Source organism: Camelina sativa, chromosome 7, assembly GCF_030686135.1.
Source record: "Camelina sativa cultivar CO46 ecotype springtype chromosome 7, ASM3068613v1".
NCBI lineage: Eukaryota > Viridiplantae > Streptophyta > Magnoliopsida > Brassicales > Brassicaceae > Camelina > Camelina sativa.
In genome coordinates this window covers 27,537,412-27,555,526 of record NC_141886.1, presented here as the reverse complement: position 1 = coordinate 27,555,526, position 18,115 = coordinate 27,537,412, and the positions used below count along the sequence as shown (strand labels likewise).

General features: G+C 35.1%; 3 protein-coding genes across 3 annotated transcripts; 2 read left to right on the top strand and 1 right to left on the bottom strand.

Annotated features, from left to right (window-relative positions):
• The first annotated feature begins 7,046 nt into the window (after positions 1-7,046).
• LOC104702611 (putative pectin methyltransferase QUA2) lies at positions 7,047-11,254 on the top strand. The gene is made up of 9 exons (XM_010418500.3): positions 7,047-7,758; positions 8,186-8,921; positions 9,014-9,143; positions 9,237-9,477; positions 9,558-9,771; positions 9,886-10,061; positions 10,142-10,445; positions 10,538-10,682; positions 10,765-11,254. Exons 2-9 carry the CDS (start codon positions 8,224-8,226, stop codon positions 10,924-10,926), a joined length of 2,070 nt encoding a protein of 689 aa, XP_010416802.1. The 5' UTR covers positions 7,047-7,758; positions 8,186-8,223; the 3' UTR covers positions 10,927-11,254.
• A 336-nt stretch (positions 11,255-11,590) lies between these two features.
• On the bottom strand, positions 11,591-14,577 carry LOC104702610 (uncharacterized). The gene is made up of 4 exons (XM_010418497.3): positions 13,616-14,577; positions 12,461-13,532; positions 12,236-12,382; positions 11,591-12,160 (listed from the first exon to the last, which is right to left on the bottom strand). The coding sequence occupies exons 1-4, from the start codon at positions 13,664-13,666 to the stop codon at positions 11,649-11,651; spliced, it is 1,782 nt and encodes a 593-aa protein (XP_010416799.1). The 5' UTR covers positions 13,667-14,577; the 3' UTR covers positions 11,591-11,648.
• Positions 14,578-16,242: 1,665 nt separating this feature from the next.
• Positions 16,243-17,910, top strand: LOC104702609 (14-3-3-like protein GF14 epsilon). Its single transcript, XM_010418496.2, has 6 exons — positions 16,243-16,390; positions 16,526-16,835; positions 16,929-17,016; positions 17,106-17,215; positions 17,382-17,530; positions 17,620-17,910. Exons 1-6 carry the CDS (start codon positions 16,324-16,326, stop codon positions 17,658-17,660), a joined length of 765 nt encoding a protein of 254 aa, XP_010416798.1. The 5' UTR covers positions 16,243-16,323; the 3' UTR covers positions 17,661-17,910.
• Positions 17,911-18,115: the final 205 nt, after the last annotated feature.

The following is an 18,115-nucleotide window of genomic DNA, read 5'->3' as shown; positions in this document are numbered from 1 at the left end:
ATACAGAAGTTGTAATTCAAATTATTTAAGCACTGACCAAAAAGTCCACTTGTGGTGCTATATAACCTAAAATTAAAATAAAATCAATTCGTGCTAAAATGTAGGGGAAAAAAAATACAGTAATACTAATATCGAGTAAGAAAGAGCGTAGTGAGGTTAGGAAATAGGGCACTGACATTAATGGAACGACAACCTCCACATTAACCTACAAATAAGTTGGAGAATCCACTCTGTCGAATTTTGATAATTCATTTTTTAATTAATTGTTTCAATGAGTCAAATATTGGGTTGAGATCCACGACACACGGTTATGTAATGTGGAACCATTTTTGACTTATATATCTGGTCTTAACAAGAGTATATATATAATCAACTAACAGATCTATCTATTTTCTTAATTGTTTCATTTGTGGATGTTTTTGAAAATTACTGATTTTTTTTCTTATCCCCAACAGTCCAACACCATATAATTGTATTTCTTAGTTAAGAAATTCCAGTAAGAAGAATGAAAACTGAATTTTTATTCAAAAATCTGCACTAAAAATACAAATCACACTGTGGTAACTCATTACTTTTGTGATTAATACCAAAAAGTCAACGAATGCACACGAGTATTTTATTTGTAAAATAAATAGACTACTTACTAATTAAATAGTTCGGAGTTATTCACAAATCACAGATAATATGACACGAGTATTTGTAAAATACCAGTAATATGCATTACGTTTCCTCTTTTGCCAGTAAAAGCAATTTTCGTTAAATTCCCAAAATTGTACGACTAACTTATCTAGTAACATCTTTGACAAAAACTTATCTAGTAACATCGATCTGGACCAGAAAAAAGTCTTTTTTTTGTTAATATTATTATTTTTGTTTCTACGTTTGTAAACTCAAAAGATATGATGATTTTCCATGCAACAAGACTGTAGCCATGTCGATATAACGGAAGAGATGATGGAATGGAATGGAATGGAACGTAGTGAAAAAGTAACTTTATTTGCGTATCTTTTGTAACCTTTGGACCGTTTTGTCTCTAAGATATATTTGTTTTATTATGAGTTGTCGTCTATATACATACATCTCTTCATCATCTTACGTCTTCATAAAACTTTCCCCAAAACTGTTTTGTAAATCATTAAGAAAAAGAACCACAAGAACAAAGATGTTACTCTCATTTATTAACTACACTTATCTGTTTGTTAATTTAACCATCTCATCTCATGTATTAGTTACATTTTTTTAAAGATGTCATTATATTTTAACCCAAAAAAAAAAAATTAGTATGTGTTATGCATATTGAGAATGGCGTTACAAAAATACAGTATTCCTCGGTCAGTCGACATCGGTTTATACAAAAGTTCAAACTATGTCGGTGTCTATTCCATCTTATCATTTTTTAAGCACAGAAAAAAATAAGTCGCATGTGACGACTTGAATCAAATCAAACATTATTTCTTAATTAGTTAGAAAATGAATAGATTTCATTGAAAACAAAATTAAGTAAACAGTTGACGACTGTCCCTGGTGGTATAAGTTTAGTTATCTCTATCTACTCTTAAATTATTCTAATCATCAAAGCTATGATTTTCCTCGTTGAGTTTGTTCAGTTTCACTCTTTTTCCTCATCAACCTTGAATGTCAAAAATTTGTAATACCCGTTTTTTATTTTACAATGTCAAGCGTCGGCATAATATTATCATGGTATAGTAAAACTACTACTACTACTACTATTCTAATGATATAATTAATTAACACTAATATATACATGCTTTTAGATTCATAATCTCTGACTGGTCCATTCTTTGACCTATGGACAAAAAAGTACATGTAAAATTCCAAAATTAAATTTTCTATCACACGATCATCACGTGTTTTAGATCCACAAAGCCAAAAAAATGTGTCTGTGTACACACACAGAGACAAAATTCTGATTAATTACAACTCGTCGGTAAAGAAATTCTAAAAGATACATTGCACGTCGCATACAAATTCACATGTATGTACATATAAGTAAATGCATTTTATCTGTACGTTTCCAAAGATCTCAAGTCTTGAGTTAACTAAACATTTCCAATTCTATTTTTGTTTTAATTTGGTTTGTGCGCATAAATTTTGAATAAATATAACATAAAACATTTGCATTTTCTTTTTTAGTGTTGAATCAAGAAAAATTGGGAAATAGTTAAACATCACATGTGATCCAGAATTAAACGATCCGTGAAGTTTTCCTTTGTCACGGTCCGCCACAACACAAGAAAACTCGAATACCGTGCAACACTAAAACTTATCTACGTTTTATTATTATCTTTGTAACCAAACATAGTCTCGTAATCGCCTGTATACGGGTGTACGTTTACAGTCACCGTCACATATGCCACGTCAGATATATGGAGCCACCGACATATTACCGCGTTACAAAATGGGACCCACAACTCCCCGTTTTATCTACTACTATTTCAGTTCTCAGAAAGAAAGAAAAAAAAACCAATTTTTTTTATTCTGATCAGTTTATAATTATATATATATATATATGGTGATGCACTGATCCAATAAATTCTGTTCAGACATAAGAATGCAAGAACGAATATAATTATTTTGCATTCTTGATATAATCACTAATCATTATTTTAATCACATATGGTTAATTTTGTTGAATTTACTAACTCCATTTGCTCTTAAAAAATAATATTTTCAGAAGTTAATTTTCATACAAATTAAAAAATATATATTCATATTTATTAATTATATATGCACTACATTTTCACACTAAACACCTTTTTATGATTAGAACTAATAGTAATTTAATAAGTCTAAATAATCTCGATTATGATTTTTTTTTTGAAAATATTTTTTTTAGTTTATAAAAATATATAAAAACGAAAAAATCAATCTCTCTTAAACGAAAAAAAAAATTATTACAAAAAAGAATAGTACTCATTCTGTCCCACAAAGATTGATGTTTTGGGATAATTTTTTGTCTCACAAAGATTGATGTTTTGTAAACTTCAAAAAATAATCATTGAAAATATTTAAAATTTTGAATTGTTATTGGTTTAAAATTAAATAATATTTCTTTAGTCAAAGAAAAAAATATATTTAAATTCAGTAATCATTATTTTCTTAAAATGTGTAAAATATTTTAAACATCAATCTTTTAATGACAGAAGGAATATTCTAAACATCAATCTTTTAAGAACAGAGGGAGTATATACTACAAACAAATAGGTACACACTAGGATGGCACAGGATACAGGCAATACGGCAACGGAAGCCATAAATTCTGTAACTACTAGTTAACCTCTAATCTTTTTGGCTGATAAAGAAACTTTAATGATTAATTAGCATTTATGAGCTAAAAGTGATTATAACTATGGGTCTTACTTGTGTTTTTCTTTTGCGTGTGAATAAACAGGTCCAGTTTTAAATGGGTGATAATTAAGTGATAACTTAATTTTCCATCACATATGATTTGTTTTACCATGCATGTTTAAAATTTTCAGTCTTTTGATGTACCATCTCGTTTTACCCAAATGTCAGTATTACTTATCTCTTCGTTTGTTTGTTTTGTTAGTATAGAATCATACATTTCCCCAAACACAAAAAATTATAAAATATTGAAGGATGCTTGGTGTGTGGTGTCTCTTTGCGTATTGGAAATTTGTGAAACAACCTGATCCCGTTCTCTATCATGGGATTTAACTGATATTTCATCGTCGACGGAAAAAAAACTTGGATAATCATTATTCGTCTTCTTACTTGTCAAACAATTATTATGCAAAAAGGGAAATAATAATTAATTTTAGGGGTTCTTGTTTGTATTTTCTGTTTAAAATGAAGGTTAGAGACAAACGGAGAGGGCTGCTATGAGAAATATATATATATTTTTTTTTGCTAAATTGCAAATATCACATAAATATGAATAGTTTGGTGATACAAATTATACAGTCTGTGTAGTTGGTTTCTCGGCAAAAAGATAAAACAAGAAAGCAACAGGACAAATTAGAGAAAATTCTAACTTCGTTAAATCCATAAGCTCATCAGTTTCTTGAAGCGCTTGTTGAGAATTCTAGCAGTAATGGTGTTCTTGATCTCACGGTCAATATACTTGAAAAGTACTGATGGCAACACGTGAATCTGATTGTGGTGCAGGTTATTACGCTGTTTCCAGATGGCGTACAATACTGATTGTGCAATCAGTTTACGCAGGATAGGTGGCGACCTGTTGTTCTTAACCTTCGTCCAAGAGAGTAAATCAGACCATGTAAGAAAAGATATGGGTGGCTGTTCCAATCTCCTGCTCATTGCATTCCATAGGAACAGAGCGTAATCACACGACAACAACAAATGATCTCTTGTTTTAGCATGAGCGGAACAAAGAATGCATGATGTATTGATCTGCAGACCCCAGCGCTCAAGTCTGATTTTTGTAGGCAGACGATCAAGGTTTGCAATCCACATAAAGAAAGCATGTTTAGGTGTGGCCCCTTTAAACCAAACAGAAGTGTACCAATCGACTGTAGCCGCTCTCGGTCTTAGCACAGACCAAGTTTTAGTTGAAGAGAATCCATTGCAGCCTTTGTTATCTACCATCCATTCATAACTGTCTGAACCTTTCTCATCACTTGGCTTGTCTATACTGGTTAGATGCACATGAAGGCTCAGTGTCTGCTCAGATCTCGGATCTGCCAACTTCCAACCTTAAGAACTGCATGCATCAGAAACCTTTGCATTTAACTCAATTCTGAGGTCTCTAGGGCCGTGACTGCCAATGGTTTTGATCAAAGGGCCAAGAGGTGTCCAATTGTCAAACCAGAAGCTGGTGAGACTGCCATTACCAATGTTACATTTGAGAAATCTCTCAGCTAGACCTCGTAGCCTTAGCAGGCACTTCCAGTTCCATGAATCAGTGGGTTTTTCAGACAAATTCCAGAAACTTGTTGTATTGCTACAGTTGTGATGCTTATGCCAGGCAACCCAGAGAGAGCCACTGTTAGAAAACATGAGCCAAATCATTCTTAAGCATAGAGTTCTATTCCACTCCGCAAACCTCCTTAATCCCAGGCCTCCTTCATTTTTTGGCAAGCAGACTTGAGACCAAGCCACTTTCACCATTCCTCTCTTATCGATACTACCAGACCAGAGAAAACTTGAACATAAAAATTCAATTTTCTTAATACAACCAAGAGGGAGAATGAAGGTGGATATCCAAAAGTTAACAGTTCCAGAAATTACAGATGCAATCAGTTGAAGTCTGCCTGCAAAAGATAGAGATCTGGTAGTCCAGGAATTGAATCGAGCTGAAATCTTCTCATAAGAGGGGCGTATTCTGCAACTTTTAGCTTTCTACTCATCAGGGGCAGACCCAAATATCTAATAGGCAGAGACCCATCTGTGAATCTATAACTTGACAAAGCATTGGATTCGAATTGGCTCAAGCCTGCGTGAAAGAGTTGTGTCTTCTCCCTATTCATGTGCAACCCTGACCAGCCTGCAAAGTCCTTTAGAGTTTCATAAATACTATGTAAGGAAAAACTATTCCCATCAAAAAATATCATCATGTCATCTGCAAACATGAGATGGGAGATCTCCAAATCAGAAGTTCCTGGATGGTAGGATATATAACCCGATTCATATCTTGAGTGCAACAGACCCGAAAAAACCTCCATGGCCAATACAAACAAATAAGGCGACAAAGCATCCCCTGTCTCAGACCCTTAGTGCTCTTAAACAAACCACCTGTTTGCCTATTTACGAGATTGAAAAACTAGCCGTAGAGTTACATTCCTCGATCCATCCAAAAGGCTAAACTATAGACATTCGTACAAAAGCATGGCTAGTTTTGTGTTACGCATTAATCATCCAAATTGTGTATACAATGTGGCTGACTATATATATTACATTCTTACGGTAACATTCATATTTAACGTTGCTTATATATATTCGCACGTCGTTGTTTTATGTGATGTTATGTCAAATCATCCGTAGTATCTTTCTTTTTGATAAGTACAAACATATACTAACAAATTGCAAATATTGTTTAACAAGAAGAATTGCGAAAATATCACCATCCTCTCCCACTTTATTTACGTACATGCAGGTTTCTAATCCTACTATATGCATGAAACAACTCACTCGTCTTAAATAATACTGCAATATATAAGAAGATTACAAATGAAAAATTTGTGTATATAATAAGATCAAATATTGAAGAAAGAAAAAAATAAAATAAAAAAGTACTAGAAAATATCTAGGAAAATACATGATGGTGTGAGTGGAAATTTTGAAAAGTACCAAAATTTTGCCTCGTATCGCCACAATATTAACCTTATCGTGGTTGGCGTGTACAAGTGGGCAACTGGTCTCCTAATAATGCGTTTGAAAATAAATGATCGTGAGTTTTGTATAGATATCTTTTTGGAAAACATTATAAGTTTCTGTGATGGATAAGAGGATAAATTATTAACCAAATCGAATACAATGCATAGTATTATTTTGTTTTCTTTGAGAAAATACTGAGCTCTAAAGCATATAGTATTAAAACTCGTATTAATTTTCTTTGAAAGGAACTTGGCCTTAAACCGACCATTCTTTTTTTTTCTCTCATGGTCATGGAATTGAACATCATGTGTTTTGTCGTTCTTTAAAAACACTCCAAATTTGATGAATACAAAGTCAAAACAATTTTACACATTCAGATCTGCATCTAAAAAACACCATATATTAGGGGTTTTATGATGTTTATAAATTCAATGACGGTATAAAACACAATTACTACCTTAGAGAAATCATTCCCGTAAAAAAAATCATTAACTACCGACAAAAATAACCTTTAGAAAGTGAGACCTAACCACATACTAGTAAGTGGTATTCTTTTTTTTTGTGCTACCGGTCCAATAACGACTTGTATTTTATAGATAGTTTAATCCAACATATAAGGGAAAATATTACTCCATTAATTATTAAGCATCTTCTAATTTTTCTTTTCAGTCTAATTGGGATTAAAAAAGAGTCAATAAATACAATTTGTTGTTATGCACCGCCAAGATCTGTCTTCATGGAGAAGAAAGAGAAAGAGAGAGAGAGAGAGAGAGAGAGGTCAAGAAAATTTTAAAAATAGAAAGAAAACAGAGCGTGAATGAATACGATTATGTAGTTAATTAGACATCTATCCATGGGAAGCTTCTCTTCTTTGCTCCCTTAAATACGCTCTCACACCCAAACAAAACAAACAACACTTACTAATTATTTTTAAACCCCCCCCCCCCCCCCAAAAAAAAAAAATTAAATAAATAACAAATACCCACATAGAGAGAAGAAGAAGAGAGCTTTTGCCAACGGAAGTGTTTCTTTAATTCTAATTCTATCATCATATAAACAAATTTCGGGTTTTTGCTTTTTTTTTTTCCTTTAAAATTATTATTTTGAGTTCTCTCCTCTCACGAGCTGTGTCGAGATTTGGATCCATACAAAATCTCCACGACGCTCTGCTTCTTCTTCTTCACTCTCTCTCTCTCCCTCCCTCCCTCCCACTGTTCTCTCCTCCAAACTCTTTTAGAAAAAATACATAGAGAGAGATACAAGATCTCTCCCAGCCCACAGCGGAGAAGAGAAGCCACGAATTCTCAAAAATTCCATTTTTTTTTTCTTGAGGGAAAAGAAAAAAAAAACGAAATTTTAATCTGGTCGTTGTGTAAATTACACAGTGCGTATCTTCCGCACCAAGAACACTACTCTGAAAAGGAAAAAAAAAACACAAAGGTTTCTTTTTTATTTCTCTTGATTTGGGGTGTTTCTTCCCCCTTGATTTCTGGATTAATCTATGGGGTTTTTTTTTTTCTCCAATTTTTCTGGGTTGTCCTTCGATTTCGATTTCTAAGTTGCTTGATCTTTATCTAATATCGAGTTTACTTGGATTCCTCGAGCTGATTCTGATTCCATCTGTGCTCAATACTTTTACCATTTCATCTCTTCTCTGCTCATAATTCGTGGATCTGTTTATGTAAAGTTGGAATCTTTTTTTTTTTTGTTTGTTTAAATTCGACACGCGTGATCTCAAGTTGCTGAGATCGTTGATTACAAATATTTTATATACTCAGCTCAATCTAAATTTATTCGTAAAGCTTCAATTTTTATTTTTTCCACCTGCTAATCTCTCTGTAAAACTGGGTGTTTTTTTTTTTTACAGGGATCTTAGATTTATAGCTAAAAAGAACAGAAAAGAAAATGTCGATGCCACTACAGCGTGGCATCTCTGGAGTACGAGTTTCTGATAGCAGTGATGATCTAAGAGACTCTCAAATGAAAGACAAAACCGATAAAGAAGATTTGATTCGTGGTCGTTCTACTACTGATTCCCACTTAACCTTGAGGTTTCCTTTTGCTTTCCTCTTTACTAGTAGTAACCACAAGCACGGCGGCGACAACGCTTTCCCTCCTGATCCTTATACTGCAAGGACCAGACACAGATTGATGCTCATGTTTCTTAAGATCAGTTTGGTTCTTATTGTGGTTTTTGCTCTTGCTGGATCTTTCTGGTGGACTATTTCTATTTCCACTTCTTCCAGAGGTCATGTATATCACAACTATAGGAGGTTACAGGAGCAGCTTGTTTCTGACTTGTTGGATATTGAGGAGATTTCTCTTGGTCCTAATAGGTGGAAGGACTTGGATTATTGTAATATAAATGTTTCTGAGAATTTTGTTCCTTGCTTTAATGCTTCTGAGAATCTTGCTCTTGGTTACTCCAACGGTGATGAGATTGATCGCTTTTGTGGCCCTGGATCAAAGCAAGAATGTTTGGTTTTGCCACCGGTGAAATATCGTGTTCCTCTTAGGTGGCCCACTGGTAAAGATGTCATCTGGTTAGCTAATGTTAAGATTAGTGCTCAAGAAGTTGTCTCTTCTGGTAGTATAACCAAGAGGTGATGGTTTGTTGCTTCTTTGGGTCTCTCTCTTGCTAAAGTTTGACTTGTTCCATTGCTGAGCTTCGTTGTGTTTTTGGCCTTTTCTACAGAATGATGATGATGGAAGATGACCAGATATCTTTTCGTTCAGCATCTCTTATGTCTGATGAGGTTGAAGATTATTCCCATCAGATCGCCCAAATGATTGGGATTAAAAATGATAACTTCATAGAAGCTGGTGTAAGTCACAAATTTGAAAGACTTGATCTTTTTATCTTTCTCAGTCAGATCAGTTTCTTATTCGCTATTTTCTTCTTAATGTCGTCGTTTCAGGTGAGAACTATCTTGGATATTGGATGTGGTTATGGTAGCTTTGGTGCACATCTACTCTCCAAACAACTTTTAACCATGTGCATAGCAAACTACGAAGCCTCGGGTAGCCAAGTTCAGCTAACCCTCGAAAGGGGTCTCCCTGCAATGATTGGTTCTTTTATATCAAAGCAATTGCCATATCCTTCTCTTTCCTTTGATATGTTGCATTGCTTAAGATGTGGCATTGATTGGGACCAGAAAGGTAACAATTTTATGAACATCCAACAATCTTTCCTTTTGATATGTTGCATTGCTTTACAGTGCTGTTAATATGCTTTGCAGATGGCCTTCTCCTTGTGGAAGTCGACAGGGTTCTGAAACCCGGAGGTTACTTTGTTTGGACATCTCCGCTCACAAACGCTCGTAGCAAAGAGAATCTTAAACGATGGAACTTTATTCATGATTTTGCTGAAAGCATCTGTTGGACTATTTTACCTCAGCAAGACGAAACAGTTGTCTGGAGAAAGACAATCAAAACCAAATGTTATAGTTCCCGGTCAGTGACGCACACACCAATATTGTATTACAGAATCTGCATATGGATTACATTCATTACATATATGGCTGTTTTATCAAGTCTTCTAAATATGGATGCTTTTCCTATAAACAGGAAACCTGGGGTAGGCCCTTCTGTGTGTACCAAAGGGCACGACGTTGAGTCTCCTTATTACAGGCCACTTCAGATGTGTATTGGTGGAACACGTAGCCGGAGGTGGATTCCCATTGAAGGCAGGACAAGATGGCCTAGCCGATCTAACATGAACAAGACTGAACTTTCACTATATGGTTAGTCTCCTTAGTTACACAATTGCTTCTGAATCCATATTGTCTGCAGTTTTTGATTCCTGGGGTTGGTTTTTGTTCAGGTCTTCACCCGGAGGTGCTTGGAGAGGATGCTGAGAACTGGAAAATAACAGTAAGAGAATACTGGTCTCTCTTGTCTCCTCTGATATTCTCTGATCATCCCAAGAGACCAGGCGATGAAGATCCATCACCGCCTTACAACATGCTCAGAAACGTATTGGATATGAATGCTCAATACGGTGGTCTCAATTCCGCATTGTTGGAAGCAAAGAAATCAGTATGGGTGATGAACGTGGTCCCAACAGCTGGACCTAACCACCTCCCCATGATCCTTGACCGTGGCTTAGTCGGAGTTTTGCACGACTGGTGAGTCCGTCCTCAAGTCTGTTGGAAGCAACAAAAAAACAAAATTTGGTCATGAATGTTTCTGAACATGAACATCTCTTTTTATTCTTCAGGTGTGAGCCATTCCCGACTTACCCGAGAACATATGATCTGGTGCACGCAGACAATCTCTTGTCGCTTCAGACAACTCAGCGCCGTAGAAGTCCATGTTCGCTCATGGCTATCTTCACAGAGATTGACAGATTACTTCGTCCAGAGGTACGAAATTTGTATACTTTTTGGAAATAAAGATTATTAATCGTTTCTTGAGGTGGTTTCTAATGAAAGAACTTTGGTGCAGGGATGGGTGATCATCCGTGACACGGCACTTCTGGTGGAAAAGGCGAGAGCTATGATAACGCAGTTGAAGTGGGAGGCTCGAGTGATAGAGGTTGAAAGCAGCAGTGAACAGAGACTTCTCATCTGCCAAAAGCCTTTGACCAAAAGACAACAATCGCTCTAAAGAAGAAGAAGAACATAGACAGACACAGGTGTTTCTCTCCACTTTTTAATTTTTTGTTCCAAGCCTCACAATTTTTGGAATCAATCAAAACTGTGTTGGTGATACGGGGAAGAAAGGAGAAAGAGAATGAAAATATATCCCGCCGGGGACGTAAGACCGCCGGTGAAATTTCTTTATCTGGTTTCGTGAGTTCCCATTTTACAGAATCTAGAATTTTTTTTTTTTACTATATAACTTTTGTTCTATGACTTTTTATTATACGACGAAAAGAATATGATTCATATTTGTGAAGATGTTTATGAAATAAGTTGGAAAGCTTTCTGGTAAATTTTTCACTGCTTGTTTGGTTCATTGGTTGTTTGTTAACCGTATCCGATATCTTTTTTATCCAACATTGTACCGTACCGGAATTGAAAGTATGTATACTCTTGTCAAACCGACGGAATTAGCTACGATTAAGTTGAACCGGACGGTATATATTTGGTTAGTAATTACATGTTACACGAACCGTATCAACTCAATGAGAGTAAAAACAGAATGAAAACGAAACGGCAACATTTTTTTGCTTGTTTGTTAGAAAACAGATTTTGTATTTCAAAGAACAGAGATGACTTGGTTTAAGCTACAAATGTGATTTGTGAAGATATGGACTCGGGAGCTGCTATGGTGGAGATCTATTTGCATTGGCCAATTCATAAGTTTCATACAAAAAAATGAGATTTTCAATGTGATGGTGTCTCTGCAGCTGAAGTTTTCCTTAGCTGATGTTGGCTTCTTCTGCTTTTAGATCCACGTCCCTTTCCAATATGGCCTCGGTGGTGAGCGCTAGGGGAGGCTGATCCCACAGCTTTCTTGGTGGATGTTCTCTTGCGCCGGTGGTGCAGAGAATCTCCGCCACCAAACGCAGCTCTCGCTACACTATCTTTAAGAACTTCCCTGGCTCGTTGTGGCTTAATGAGCTGCTTGTTAAGATAAACTAGCTTAGACAGAAGACCAGAGACAGTCTTACGCAGCTGGTCCTCACCGATATTGTTCTGAATCGGGTTCCCGAGAATGTTCAGAGCGACAAGAGAGTTGTAGTTGGCAACGAGCTGGCCTATTGCTTTGGTGGTGGCGATCTTGTTGAAGCTAAGATCAAGAACAATGAGTTTCAGCAATCTGTGTAAGCCTTCTACATTGCTGATCTTGTTCCCGGCGAGGTATAGTTCTTTGATCAGTGTACAGTTCGATAAACCTGATCAATAGCTTTTGGTTAAGACATGAAGCAAACAAGCATTGTATGGATTCTACTTAATGACTTCAATCTTACCTTGTCCTATGCGCGAAATACGATTGTAACTGAGATCGAGCACTCTTAGGCGTGACAAATCTCTTAGTCCCTCGATAACACTGATCTTGTTCTTGGACAGGTTCAATGCGTGGAGTCCCTTTGGAAGTGATGCAGGGGTAATTTGAACTGCAATAAACAGAACAATGTTAAGTAAGCATCACACACACACACACTTAAAAAACCTTGTAACCAAGAGTGTCTAACCTATAAAGTTGTTTGATAGGTCAATTGACTTGAGGCTGGTGAAATGTGAGATACTTGGGATCGCTTTCAAGCCTATGCTGGAGATGTGAGCCACACTAGAGGATTTGCTCAGCGATTGGATTAAGCTGTTTGCATGTACTATAGCCTCTGTGACATTACCGGACTCGACCACATTACGTGAAGGTGATCTCTCTGTATTAGGAGAAGTTGGGAAGCTGGCCAAAACATCCTTATCCTCGTTGTCTAGAAGAACTGTGGCTTCGATATCGAGGCCTCTCACCCACTCGTCCACTCGTTTCATCGAAGAGGATTCAGCAGAGAAGGCTACCCACTGATTATGACGAGGCCATAAGTTTGATGATTGGTTTGTGAACTCAGCGCAATTGTTTGTAGATTCTTCATCATGGCTCGATTGGTTGGGCTCAGCAAAGTCAGAGGTATATCCAGACTGATGGTTCTTGTTCAAAGGCTGTGACTTTAACGAAACACGGTGTTTGTGAAGGTTCCTATGGCTCCATAAGAACAGTTTCCACCAGAGCCGGCGGCTCCCAGAGGGAAGTATTTGCATGGACGAGTGTTTCTTGAGCATCACTCTATCTGCACTTCTATGAGACCTCACCGATTCAGTACCAACTGGAACGCTCTCTCTTAGGTCATGGAGATCAGAACCTTGGAACCGGCCATTGAACTTGCTGAGAGTGGAGCAGGATCGTTTAAGCTTAGGAGAAGCTACCCAAGCCGTGGCTCTGCCTAATCCTGGATCACTAACGTGTCCACCTTCCTCATCATCATCACCATTTTCAGAAGTATCTGTAACTTCGTTAACAATCTCCTTGCTTTTAAGAGATTCAACGGCTCTGCCTCGTTCTTGATCTTCGAATTTAGGAAACTCACGGTCCGTTGAATCCTTGTCGTCGCGTTCATCTTCGCCATCATAAGACTCATGCTTGATAGGACTGTCCTTGTCGTAGCCTGCGATGTTAGTCTCGTCATTCTCCAGAGGCTTCACTGGCTCCTCAAGTCTGATCTGAAGGATTCTCTGTGTTTTCGGTGGCAGAGGTTTTGAATCCCCCTGTTTCAGTCAACAGAACGAGTTCAACAACGCAGAAATTAATTCGCCAGGAAAATAATTCACAAGAATACTAAATACGTTACCTTATTTTTCTTCCTATTGATCAATCCAGCAAAGCAGTGTAACATCTTCATTATCTGGAAACTAAGACTTAGCCGTAATCTATTGGAAGTTGCGAGAGCACCAAATCGATGACTATAGAAGAAATAATGACGCCGGAAAAAAAGGAAACACTTCTTGATCCGACCAACGCCGAATCCGCGTATGTGTAGGCCAGAGTTAAAGATCGCCCTACTTGTTTCTGTGTGACCAATACAAACGACCACAGCCACTAAACAGAGAAGAAGAAGAAGAAGAAGAAGAAGAAGAAGAAAAGAAACACAGAGGATAGCTAGACAAAAGAGAGAGGAGGATAATATTGAAAAGGACGGGGTTAAAGACAGAACATGCAAGAGAGACACATGTGACTAAAATCTATGGTGTTTTCGCTAACTCTTAAAGACATAGAAAAAGATGTGTGTACGTATTTTATATTATTCCTTCTTCACTTTCAATTTTCAACCAAATAATTTTTTTATTTATATCCTTACCTTTCTAGAATTTTAATGTATTCCAAGTCTATGTGTTTTTTTTATGCATTTAGGATTTTAGTATGAATCCGCGGCTAATACACGGAGTTTCTTTTTAATATATTTTCCGTCTAATAATGGTAGAATAATAATCTTAATGCATTGAGGAAACATGATTAGTTGGTGAGGAAAAAAAAATAATTAAAAACAAATAAACAGAAAGATATACGATTTTTCTAGGTTTTTTCTTTTCTTTTCTAGGTTATGGTAATGCTGCCTCAATCAGTGTTTTGAAAGTTTGATTATTAAAATAAGAACTAATCCTTTTTGTTACAGAATTCGAACTAATCTAAGTGCATATCATTTGGATTAAACACATATATAGAAACAAAATAAAAATATATTTTCTACTATATATGTTACTACAAGATGATTTTAAAGTATTTATCAAAATTTATGTGTTGAATTTTTGTAAGAGATTTTGAAATTAATTCTGATGGATTTTAAGTGTAGGCATCAGGTCCGGTTTGTTGCGTCCGGTAGCCGCAAGTAACGGCGACCATCGACTCTCTCATGCTTTGTAGTCCACCCAATCTCACATGGACTCTCCTTGTATCCACTCAATGCTAACCGTCGATGTCAGATATCTATGGATCCCACCCATCACACAAGCAGCTGTTTTAATGACGTGGTTAGATATCATTGGTGGAGACTATATCCAAGTAATGGTCCCTTTTGTCGTGTCACATGCTCCTCAAGGACCAAAAACACACACTCTAATCAGACAGTTTTGGACACACACAAAAAATACTACAACCCACACATGACAGTATTTTATCCCAACATCATTATTACAATAATATAAAGTACTTTTTAGGAGATTATATGGTTTATGCAGCATACATTATACAACCGCACTTATTAATAATGATATTAGATTATTAGAGATAGCAACGTAAAATTACAGTAATTCCGCGATTTAGATTAAAGAAATGAAAATCAGGTTATATATATATTCCATTATTGTACGAGGACAAAAGAATCAGATACATGTAATTTAAAATATATTAGTGCTTTTTCGTTTATAGGATTCCCCCTTTCACTTTCTTACGAAAAAAAAACTCATGAAACTTGGCACATCACATATCATTTATTTACACAATCTCCACCAACTTAGTAGTTCAAAACAAATCCAAACGGTTGTAACTTGTAAGAAAATTACAAAGTGGACGTAAGCGATATGAGGTTTTAAAAACATGTTGCCCTTGTTTTTGATTATACGTGTCGTTACAAGTTACGTTGACATACCAAAGAAAATATCTACTATTATTTTGTTATATTTGTGTTATTTCCGCAAATTAAATCTTATTTTTCTATGCAACTTTTAGATTAATTTTATATTTTATATTATATAGTCTTATTTATGATTAGTTAAATTTTTAAAAAGTAACTATTTTTTTGTATACGTGTTTCAACTAAAACATTATATATGTTTATATGTAATGGAGGGAGTATTAGATTTTGGAAACATGACGCAGTTACGCACCGTATTAAACAAAATTTAAAGAATGGGTCCAAACATAACGATACTTCCGACGACTTGCCCCATCGATTATTTTGGTTAAGATAATTGTTCCACAAATATAAAAGATTTTTTTTAAAAATTAAAAAAAAAAAGGTCGTTCCTCGTTAGGCCGTGAGGGCGACTGAGACGGTATCACACAGAGAAAAAAAGCATTACGATTTTGTTAATCTCTTCTATTGGGTCATAATTTTGGGCTTTTAAAAAGCCCATATTATAGTGCTGGTACATTAGCATATGGACTTCTCCACCTACCTTTACTTTTGCCTAATCTTCTTTTACTTATGTTTCTATAGAAGCATAATATACTAAGATTAGTTTCCATCTACATTTTATCTTAATATATTTTTCTAAATATTTCAGTTTACATATATTAAAAACAAATATTATATATATTTAATCAAAATTTAAATTGTAAAACAAATGTAGAAATATTGTTCCTTTTACAGAAATATACCTTTTTATCTTTCTTATAAAGACAAATATCTAGATATAATAAATTTAAATCTAATTGGTAAACAAATGTAGATATATTGCTTATTTTACACACACAAAAAATATCTTTCTATCTCCCTTATATTTAATACAAACTTTGTATTTTTTGGTATACAAAGACCGAGAGAAATAGAATATCAAAGTTATGGAGAACGAAAGAGAAAAACTCATTTACTTGGCTAAGATCGCCTGCCATTCTGAAAGATATGATGGTATACATGTTCTCACATATTTGTCCTTTACGAACAGAAATATCGTTTTAGTTACTTTATTACATGTTTCCGTGACTTAATAAAGAGTAATAGTATTGATTTTTTTTTTTTTTTTAATTTAAATTGTCGTGGTAGATACGATAAAAACGATGCGAAAAGTGTGTGAGTATGATATAGAGCTAAGCAAAGAGGAAATAGACGTATTAACCACTGGGTACAAGAAAGTGATGGAGAATAGGAGAGATTCGTTGCAAGTAATATCAACCATTGGAGAAGTGGAAGACCTGAAAGGAAATGAGCAGAAAGTGAAATTGATAAAAGAAAAACAAGAAATGGTTAGAGATGAGTTTTTCAATGTTTGTAATGACATTTTGTCTCTCATCGATGCTCATCTCATCCCATCAACTACCAATAATGTGGAATCAACTATCTTTTTCCACAGAATGTAAGTCACATTCCATCACCATCATCTTTTTATCTTCTTCTACTTTTTTTTTTTTGTTATCTATTTGTAAGTTTCTTGGTATAATATACGTAGCAAAGGAGATTATTATCGATACATGGCAGAGTTTGGTTCTGATGCTGAACGTAAAGAAAATGCTGACAATTCTCTTGAGGCATATAAGGTCATCATCACTCAATCCTGTTTGTTATCCTTAACTTTTGTCTTTTCTTCGATATGTAAGTTTGGAAAACAATGCTATGTACTTTGTAGGTTGCAATGGAATTGGCAGAGAATAGTTTAGCACCCACCAATCTTGTTAGACTCGGTTTGGCTTTGAACTTCTCTGTGTTCAGTTACGATACCCTTAATTCCACTGAAAGGTAACATATATCACATTTGTTTTAAAAATAAATTAAGAGCGGTGTTTAGACAATCTATCATGAAATTTATTTATATATTATATACTTTTATTGCTTATTAATTTGAAAAAGCATACTTTCTTAGAGCTATAAGTAATAATAGTGGTATAACCATTTGAATATACAGAGCATCTAAATTAGCTAAACAAGCTTACGACGAAGCAATCGCCGAACTCGATGGCCTTGATGACAAGCAAAAATACAAAGAGGAGAAAATTATTATAGAAATGCTGAAACATAATCTTTCCGTGTGGAGTTCAGATCACGATCACGATGGTAATACATACTACTTTTTAGTTTGGGATGAAAGTTTTCAATTTTATTTTTATGAACAATACTAATCAACTAAAACTGAATTTTTGCAGAACATGATTCTGGAATCCCGAAAAACAAGAAAGACGAGTAGAACATGTCTTTCGGATTATGAAGTCGATGAGGTTTGGGTATGAGATTAGGAGTCTTCTTGTTAACTCCTATAAACGCTAATAAATACTATTCTGTTTTTAAAGTCTCCTATAGCTTTCTGTGCTATAGGCTTTTTTTTGTGCTTTTGGTTAAATATGTTTTCATATCATATCTAAATAATGTTGAACAAGTAATGCATTTGGCTATGATTAACTTGTTAGTAGACAATAAAATCTTACGATATAGATAAAGGTGGAATCTTACGATTAAAATTTCCATTGATTGATTCCTCAGAATAAATTTGAATAAAACAAAAACAAAATTCCATTATGAAAATTTGTTCCTTTATTATAGTTTTATGAAGAACTAGTGAGTGGAGCAAACATATTCATCCATCATTTTCATTCCGTTCATTTCCATTTTATTCATAATTATTTCGTACGAACACTGTTTTAG

What these genes read in the sequence shown, in the direction of transcription:
- LOC104702611 (XM_010418500.3), top strand. Translation starts at nt 8,224, where the DNA reads ATGTCGATGCCACTACAGCGTGGCATCTCTGGAGTACGAGTTTCTGAT. An exon ending in TCTGGTAGTATAACCAAGAG is followed by an intron (nt 8,922 to 9,013) that starts GTGATGGTTTGT and finishes CCTTTTCTACAG; the next exon opens with AATGATGATGATGGAAGATG. An exon ending in ACCAAATGTTATAGTTCCCG is followed by an intron (nt 9,772 to 9,885) that starts GTCAGTGACGCA and finishes TCCTATAAACAG; the next exon opens with GAAACCTGGGGTAGGCCCTT.
- LOC104702610 (XM_010418497.3), bottom strand. Translation starts at nt 13,666, where the DNA reads ATGAAGATGTTACACTGCTTTGCTGGATTGATCAATAGGAAGAAAAAT. An exon ending in CCTATCAAACAACTTTATAG is followed by an intron (nt 12,383 to 12,460) that starts GTTAGACACTCT and finishes TGTTTATTGCAG; the next exon opens with TTCAAATTACCCCTGCATCA. An exon ending in TATTTCGCGCATAGGACAAG is followed by an intron (nt 12,161 to 12,235) that starts GTAAGATTGAAG and finishes GCTATTGATCAG; the next exon opens with GTTTATCGAACTGTACACTG.
- LOC104702609 (XM_010418496.2), top strand. Translation starts at nt 16,324, where the DNA reads ATGGAGAACGAAAGAGAAAAACTCATTTACTTGGCTAAGATCGCCTGC. An exon ending in ACCCTTAATTCCACTGAAAG is followed by an intron (nt 17,216 to 17,381) that starts GTAACATATATC and finishes TTGAATATACAG; the next exon opens with AGCATCTAAATTAGCTAAAC. An exon ending in TTCAGATCACGATCACGATG is followed by an intron (nt 17,531 to 17,619) that starts GTAATACATACT and finishes GAATTTTTGCAG; the next exon opens with AACATGATTCTGGAATCCCG.